Source organism: Vitis vinifera, chromosome 16, assembly GCF_030704535.1.
Source record: "Vitis vinifera cultivar Pinot Noir 40024 chromosome 16, ASM3070453v1".
NCBI lineage: Eukaryota > Viridiplantae > Streptophyta > Magnoliopsida > Vitales > Vitaceae > Vitis > Vitis vinifera.
The window spans coordinates 13,485,853-13,495,306 of NC_081820.1; the positions used below are offsets into that span (position 1 = coordinate 13,485,853).

The 9,454-nt window shown below is 38.8% G+C and overlaps 1 protein-coding gene across 1 annotated transcript; it reads left to right on the top strand.

Annotated features, from left to right (window-relative positions):
* Positions 1-5,014: 5,014 nt before the first annotated feature.
* On the top strand, positions 5,015-6,849 carry LOC132252724 (uncharacterized). The gene is made up of 2 exons (XM_059733810.1): positions 5,015-6,225; positions 6,355-6,849. Exons 1-2 carry the CDS (start codon positions 6,135-6,137, stop codon positions 6,804-6,806), a joined length of 543 nt encoding a protein of 180 aa, XP_059589793.1. The 5' UTR covers positions 5,015-6,134; the 3' UTR covers positions 6,807-6,849.
* The last annotated feature ends 2,605 nt before the right edge of the window (positions 6,850-9,454 follow it).

The following is a 9,454-nucleotide window of genomic DNA, read 5'->3' on the forward strand; positions in this document are numbered from 1 at the left end:
TACTCTGTAATGAATTAGAGAACACACTTTTTGAGTCCCTACTATTGCTTGCCATTTCATTTAGGCATTATCTGCTGCTCTGGCACCCACAATCGATTTCTCCGAATGAGTTTCATTATCTTCCACCTTCTCTGGAAGATCTCCAACATGGATTCCCAACTCAGCAAGGCAATCTGGACATGGTCCAAACCACCCATTATTCTCATTCTCTACTGAGCCACCATAAAATGGGCTCCACTGCACTTCCTTAACCCCAAACCTTCAGATGCACTATTCTTAATCACTGTGGAGTCTGACATAACTTTTTTTTATCCCCAGTAACCATCATTATTTGAATCAACCACACTACCAAACCCAAACAAATTAGATGACTCCAAGCCACTCTCCTCTAGTAGCATTTCTATAACATCCAAGATTTTCTGGAGGCCAGGATGATCTTCCCATTTAGTGTCTACCTGCAATTTGATTTCTAAACATATTTTCAACTCCAAACTTTGATTCTTGGTCAGTTAATAACAGTCTTACTTGATACAACGCAGTTGGGGTGGTTAAAGCCTACAGGGACAACCTAGTAGGTTGCCTACACTCCTGAATTTTAAGTCTGGATTCCAGTCTGGCCCTTCCTTTGACTTGGCGTTTTTCTGACCATCAGCGGTACTTGAGGTAGGTGTAGAGTTTTCCCCTATCTTGCATCGATGTATCATAGTTCATCTCAGAAACTTCTATGCACTCTCAGGATATTCGGCGTCTTATGTGGACTTTGATACATTTGAATTTAATAGAGAAGAATAAGAGGGAAGATTTGGGCTTTTAACTGCTTAACCTCTTTCCAGATATTTCCCACTGTACATAATAGTCTCACAATGCCTGAAAGAACAACAAACAATGCTAAGAATTAGGAAAACACAGCTACCGCAGTAAAGCTAAAGATCAACACTTCATGGACTTATTAAACTGAACAAACAAACAAAACTAGACTAAGTCCATCCACGTTTCCACTTTCAGGTTAGTGCAGTTGAATATGAAAATCAGTTGCTTGGCAAGGCTCCGTGAATGGTGGCACATATCAGACTTACAGAGCCTGATAATCCAAATGATTTAGTGAATCTTGATCTTGAACTGGTACTTCATTGGGGTTCAGCTCTGTTCTCTGGTCGGCATTGTAGAGGAAGGCTTTCTTTGTGGTGGAGATTGGATTACCATGGATGTGTCAGCTAGAATTTTAGATATTTTGAAGTCCCATCTGATGGGGAACCCCAAATTCAGCTGCTGATTTTGCTTTACCAAGTGTCATTGCCAGAGGAAGCATATAATATGCTGGATCTTATCATATCTACTGCAGGAAATTTGAACGAGACAGTGATCTCATTGGAAAGAGCCTTAGGAGTTTTTGAGTAAGATGGAAACTCTGTAAGTAAAGGTATTCTCAAAGGTGTAGAGCTCCTGTGATGTCTGGGCATGTGATCTTAGAGAGAAAATTTCAAACAAGAAGAGGACGAAGGATTCTGCATTTGGTCTTTTTGTATTTTCAGTTCAGTCTAGTGTTACCATTGCTAAGTATACATACCAATGGATGGCACTTGCGCAGCAGGACAAGAAAACAAAGACCCTCCTCCATTGGTAGTCCTTGTTTTTGAGCCTGAGATAACTTCTGGCTCTGTTAAAAACATGATGCAATCAAGTCAACCAATTGAAAAGAATTCAATCCTGAAAAATAATGTGGAGACCATTTGCTCTGATCCTCTCATTTCCAGCCAAGTGGATGAAGGTTCTAGTTGAAAGTCACCTGCTGGCAATGGTGCTCTGGTTGACTTACCTGTGAAAGCTTCTAGCATTCAGATGGATTCACCTTTGGTTCTGAAGACACTGCAGCTGATGGTGAATGATGGTTTTAGGTGGGGGCGTGTCTTTGAAGGGCGCATTCACATGTGTGGAAGTCGGATTCCTTATTCTGCTAGAATCCCTGAATTTCTGCAAGGTTGGGCATTTTTTGAAATGGCCAATCTTCTGTTGGTGGGAGTCTGAGCAGACTTCAGCAAACAGAAAGTAATGTGTGGCATACTGCTGCTCTCATTCATTACAATGCTGGTACGCTGCTAGACTCTTAACTAATGGAGCAAACGTCCTGGAGCCATGCATGAGTCCCCATCCTGATGTTAACAGCCCAGAATGAAGTTCCTGGTTGAGCACTGAAACCATTTCCAGAGAGGCTTTATGTTGTCCCTCCTAGAGTAGCTAATGGGTTTGGGTTGCTTGAAAATGAGAGGTATGTGGTTACTGAAACAAAGGTTGTCAAACCTTTTCCTGAACGTTTGACAGCAAGGGCAAGGGTGGATGAATGCAATTCCACTTTGTCAGAGGCTCTTAACAGCTCTAATTTCAGTGGAAGAAATATGAAGAATTCCATTATAATGGAAATGAACGCTTCAAACTTGATGAGCATGAAAATGGTATTGAACTGGATTCGGAGATGGAGCCCAATAGTTTGAACCTCCAGTCTCTTGGAAATTATAAAATTCCTGGGTGTCTTGCTTTTAACGGTCATAGTATTTCTGTTTGTGGAAGATCACTTGATAATCTAGGTTTTTTTGGTGGTGACCAGAGTTCTGATGCTTTTACTTAATCAACTCTGGAGCCAGAAAGGATGTTTAACCAGGGATTTGGTGATCTCATTGCATCAGCTGTGCAGCCCAAATCAGCAATTGAACAAATTTCTAACAATTCAAGTTTATCCTCATCTCCAAAGTCTGTATTACTAGAAAAGGTCCCAGTGGATCAATTTTCTTCATGGAGTTTTAATCCAAGGGTACACACATCTGTCCAACATACTGACATGGAGGATAATTCATTTGCATGAATTGCTGCCTCAAAATTTTAATCTGCCTATGCCTCCAAATGCTCAGTATTTGATGGGGGATTCAGTTGGTCACTCATCTAATAATAGTGATAATGAAGGTCAACAGAACCATCCAATCCTTCAGAGAAAACTTTAGAAGTCAACATCATTCTGAGCGAGAATAAAGCAGAAGCAGGTCAGATAAACATAAAACAAACTTCAGAATCTGTTAGACATGGTGAAGATGATTCCCAAAGTTCCGTTGGAAAATTTGCTGTTGTTGAACCATCCAACACTATTGAGGTAACTAATTCAGTAACCATCCAAGATAATGAACACAACATCTGGAGAGCTCTGATTTGGCACGTTGCAGCTAGTGCATTGCAAAAGACATCGGCCACACTTTGTGAGGCAAAACTACTAGATGCAGCCACCATTTTCTTAGCAGCTATACATGTACCAACATTTCAGGGTTATTTGGACATGGGCAGTACATGGCCAGTTTATTCATCTAACCTTCCTATGGTTTCTGGTCATGGAGCATCACGATCCGAGGAGTTAATTATAAGAGTTTTCCACCCATTTGACAAGATTGGGTGTGTCGGCAGAGGAGGGAGTTCCATTAAAATTTTCAGGCAGGAAAAACATTCAATTTTGCAGGAGATGATTCTGTTGAAAGTGAGGACAACATACCTGATATACATGAAAATCCTGGTCGAGGCAAACAGAATAAACATTCTGGATCCCAGAAATTGGGAAACTTTTATGGGACTAGTGAGGAGGCAATGGAGCCTGACAGTAGTACTGGAGACACCTAATTACTCATGCATACTGTCATCAGATTTTCACAGTTCTGCTTTTGAGTATGAAGGATGTTCCAAATGTTGGTGAGAAGGTACGACAATCAGGCTGTCCAGATACAGAACTTGGTTGCAACTGCCCTAGCAAAGAAAACAAAAGGAAACCATTCAAAACGGACCAGTTGAGAAAAGTTTAAATGGTTCTGATATTTCTGCTGCTGCAATTCAAAATGATGTGTCCAATGTTGGTTTGTCAAAGGAGATTCTATCAGAAGCACCAGCTCCAAAAAGTAGCAGGTTGTCATCTGAATGATTGGCATTGAAAATGGTCTCATGTCTTATCCTTCGCCCAAGGTAGCATTATTAAAACACAGGGTGAAAGGAGCTTATGGTTCTGAAACTTACATGGGAGAAAACCATACCATGTTCTGCTCCATCTGTTAAGGGAAGTGGCATCACTAATTTTGACAGTGCTGTTTCATTATCAATTGGTGCCAAATTTAATAAGTGCTGTAAGGATGAAATTTCTACGAAAGGTCAGGGCATCTTAGACATCATGCAAGCCAACTGCATTGGGCAGGGAACCAAAAGTGAGATCTCATGTTGCATTAGCTTTGGGCCTGCTCTCGCAAGCAAGACTTACTCATACCATGCACTTCTATCATGAACTCTTGGTTGGATTCAAGAGCACTCATTGAGTTTAGTGTTTGACAAAGAATGCATTGGATCAAATGGACTGGGTTGAAAAGATGATTGAAGCAATAGCTACTTTTGTTGAGTTCCCTTACAACCTTGAAGACCATGCATCATCCACCTGGTTTGCTTTTGTTTCTCTGGCTGTAGGTTTGTTTTACTCAGTTGGTATTGGTCTTTCTTTCAAGTTGCATCATTTCTGAGTCTTGAGATCTTCCATCCTTTGATAGTCCAGATGTGCAGAGTATCATGAAATGCATTCGTTTTCATGCCATTCATCATGATGGGTTTGAAATGCTCTTCTCATTTTCAGCAATTACGCAGCATGCCCATTTAGCCCTCAACAAGAAAGCTTTAAAGTTTTTGTCTGCATGGGCAAGACAGAGATGATGTCATGACAATGGTTGGCTTGATGAGTGCACAGTTTCTAAGCCATTGGTAGCGAGCAAAGCTACTCATCTTGTATGCCACAAATTCAAAAGGTATCTGTATGCAAGAAGTTGGCCGAACACTTTACTGGCAGTGAGAGGCACATGGAGTAATTTCAGCAGGCCCAACTTCTAGAAGCAGCTTGAAGGTTGGAAAAATCTGTTTCCAATGGTATACTAAAGCATGGAAACCAGAAATCGTTGAAGCTATTGATCTAGATATTCTTTCTCAGGTGCTGAAGTTAGGAAATCTGGGCCAAGTTACAGAGCTTTGAGGATGTTCTGGATCATGCAATCACCTTCTGATGGTTGCAATCCTAATGAAACTCTGAATCTGTCGGTGAGACCAGATCCCATCGCTATTACTGGTGATCTCATAGCTTGTGCTTACTTGAATTTGTGGCATCAAAGGAGATGAAAGTTCTAATATCACATGTTGTGCTCAAAGTTTACTGCATGAATGACTTATTCATGGAAGCGAATTTACTCCTTGAGAAAACATGCTGAAACAGGGATCTATATGGATGGATGTACAAGAGAGCAAATTCAAGGACAAGTCTACTGCTGCCATGTCAACATTTGGTGACATTCTGTGCGTCCAAACTGCATGTCCTCTTTCATCCCTCCAGGCACCATAATTATGGTGAAAATGTGGGCCAATACCATCAGATTCTGGGAACTCCTTTGTCAGAAATCGTGGCTTGTGTGGAAGACAGATTAATATCACATCCAAGGATGATAGTGGTGGGGCTGGAACAAGATCACACCCTCCCATTTCAAACCAAAACCAAGTTGGGAAGAAGAAATACACTGGCTGACTGCTGATAAGAGCCTTGCAGTGCAGGTGAATCAATCGCTATGTTTCATGGAGACCTGCCATACTCTTCAAAAGATATCATCAAGAAGTTGGAGATGGAATTAAGATATTTTCAGCCAAACCGGAGTCCTAATTGGTGGATGAATTCAAACAGATGCAGCCATAAATCCTGGGAACAGCAGAGATCCTCTCCTGGATTCTAAGGGAAGGATGAGTGGAATTGACACAGCAATATTTACTCAGACAGGTAGAAGCCGGTCACACACAAGCACATACTAGTGAATGAGTTAAAGGAGCCGGCCCCACCCAGATGCTGGTAGCTCAATTGTGGCATACATTGGTGGTGATTACAAACTTCACCAAAGGATGCCTTTCGCTGTCAATCTACAAGGAACACCATTACCTGATTGCAGCAGGTTTGGTCAATAGAGCTGCTGATGCTAACCTGTTAAAACTTTGAACAGGAGGCCCTGGCCATGGCTGTCTAGTCAAGATCAGAACCTCAAGTCTTTGTAGGTAGTTATTTGGTGCAAAACCTTGTTGTTTTAGTTGCTGAGTATATGAGTGGACCGGTTGGAGATCCAGTCAATTGGGACAAAAGCATGGGCATCAAAATGTTTGACAAAAGCATGGGCATCAAAATGTTTGATGGTGATTCTTTCCACTCTGAGAAGAATAAGAAAAGCATTCTAGTTGATGATTCTTTTATGATTCAACCTCAGTCAATAGTCGATGATCAATCAAATTCTCACTTTGGGACTGACATAAGCATGGTTGCAGACATTGCAGGAGTTACTCAACCTCAAAGTGACACGCCAGAATTTCACAGGAAAGGCTTGAAGTTTTTTCCTGCTCAAGAGTCGGATGACCTTTACATGGTGATTGATTGGGATTCAGCTGCAGAGCATGTCATGACATCTTGGACTCTTGAAATGGATTATGCAAATAATATTTCTTCAACTGAAGCTGATAGAGGGCCCTCTGATATTGAAACCACTGGTTGCATTGATGATGAGCTGGCTTCTAATGGTAAGAGCATTGGCAGTACAAACAGTGGGGCTTCTAAAGAAAAAGTTTCTATTAAAGAAGCAAGGCCTAAAGCCTTGGGTGAACCTCTTGTGAAAAGCAGATCTGAAATTATATTGAGCGTCTACAAAGGTATATTACTCGTTGCTCAGGTACACTTGCACTCCCATTTTGTTTGTTCATGTATCCGTTGTTACCTTTCATGATCCGTTTCTTTCCTATGACCTTTTGAAATTTGATATTCATTGAATAACTGCTATTATATGTTATCTTCGTGATATCTTTGTCTTGTTTAGATTTAATTGGTTTTTCATATACATTTTTTTTTTTCAAGATTTTCCTTTCCTTTCCTTTCCATGGGTTTTCTCGGCAACCAAACAACTGTTGTTGTATGTTTTGTTCGTGATATCTCTATGTTCTTTAGATTTGATTGTTCTCTTTGCATGTATCTAAGAAAAAAATATGCTCATGTTCCTCTGCTTTAGATCGCAGACTGCTCTGCTTCTTGAAATGACAAAACGACACTTGCGGTTATTTCTCATTGTAATCGTGTTCTTGTCATTCCTCACTTTTCAAGCTTTCACTATTATATATCCACGAGACTATAGCTCCATTTTTTTTCCTTGATTTTTTTGTCATCATTTGATTTTTTTTTTTCTTCTTGTTGTTTAGGAGATTGATTCTTGATCGTTAACAAAAAATTATTCAACCTACTTTTGCTTTTATAGATCAAGAAACTGGTACGAGTACTTTTAGTGTTGATTTTTTACTTATCATTGTTTTTTCAAAATTTTCTCCAGAAAATTGATATAATTTGAACTAAATGGTGATTACTAGTTATTGTAATGCTTCATTCCAATTGTTTGGTCTCCAAGAAAATTTATGGGATCTTAAGAAGCAAAACCACCTAATTGGACCTAACGTTTGGTTGAGTTTAGTTTTTTATTTATCCAAAACAAGAGGACATAGATTACATGGTTGAGAATCGACTTTTCTTTCCCTCTTTCTTTTCCTCAATTTTCTTTGCTAGTGAAATATTGCTCTATGCTTTCTATGGTTTTTAGAGGGAAATATATAATGATTCGTTCTTGACTCCAAATTAGTTACTACTCAAATATTTTAGGCAATTGTACAATACGAATGGAGCTAACATAATATCTTGGGCAACTATAATGAATCCACCAAAAATGGATGAATGCCCAAAAGTGATCAGGTTCTATATTGTATCAAAAATAAAAATGACTGATTAATGGCCTATAATCATAATAGAGCTAATTTAAATAATTAAGTGGGGCCATCGGATCCTGACCATAGATTAAGATTTCAAAATAATTCCCTCCTTTTTACTTTCTGCCTTGGCAACTTTTCAAGACTTGTACAAGGACCTGAACCACCCACTACAGCTGGAGAAGTGGAGATCAAATGTTGGGGATCCATAGATTAAGATTTCAAAATAATTCCCTCCTTTATGTTCTAGGTGAACCATCATTTTCATGTAATGCAACATAGGTCCTTTTTAACTATGTGCACAATTTGGATGATATGTGGTGCACATCTTGAAGGCCAGCTCCATAATCTCTATTATTTGAAGCAACTGTATGAGTTATGTCGATTTAAATTTAGGTTTATGTAAAGTTATGCGAGTTTTATTCACTTATTATTTTTTCAATTTATGCTTTGTATTGGGGATGTAAGCTCCAATGACAATCAAGGTGAAAGTCCTTATAGGTTACCCTCTAATTCCACTGATATATGAGATGCTTGCTTATTAGTTTTTATTAGCATTATTAATGATTTATTTAATTTTATTTGTGATTTTATTTTCTATGAATGCAAAAATTTGCCATGCTACAAATTGAGTCAAAATATTCCCTAGTCTCTCACTTTAGTGAAAAATCTTCAACATTTGTGAATTGTTTGTCTTGGTACTGCCTATTTTATTGGTTATTGGTTACTATAGTTGTTATACCCACATCTTAAATGTATCTTATTATCTAACTTCCATTATATTGAGAGTGAAGATTATTAAAAATTTAATTATTTAAATTTAAATATTCTAGAGTTTTAATCATCACTTAATAATTATAGGTCAAAATATTTGATGAAAGTGAAAAAGATTTGGAGTTGTTGATGGAAGATTGAGCTTTTGATTGGTGCTCTTCTATTAGGTTAAGGTTGTTTATATTTTATTTGGGCAATAGTTATTGGTGTAATGGTGGTTTAAAAATTTGGAATTTAAAGATGGAAAAGAGGGGTGAATGTGAATTGATTTCATTGGAGCAATTTCAGACTCAAGCACAGAATGAACACTTGCAATTTGTTCAAACTGAGATGACTCCCCAGAACTTGCAGAATTTACGTTCTTAATTGCCGTAAGAATAGTAAGTTCTACCTTCGGATATGAAATTGGACCTCAAAGATTGAAACGGGTGGTGGTGTCTAAGTTGGATTTAGAGAATGAAGCAGAGCAGTCCATTGGACACTTTCTTGACAACCAGCAGATTGCAAAGCTCCAAACAGGAGTCGATTCTTAAAATCGCATTTCTTAGGATTGATGTTCCTTTCGAGACGATACAGGAGTATCACCTTCAGTTTCATAAGGTGGAGAAGAAAATAGAAAGACGGAGGTATTGAGAAAACAGAGGAAAAAGAGCTGGTGAGAGTCAACGCAAGTTGAAGTTGTATTTGTCCGCCATGGTTTCTGGAGCGCGAGTATTTCAGAATCTCAAATCTGAGGTTTCAAAATAAAGTCTTACTAAAACTTGAAATGGTTGAAGTCACGATACTGCTACTGTATTGGCATCAGTAAGTGAAAAATTGAAGATGAAACAGCCACCTGTGGACTGGAAAATTG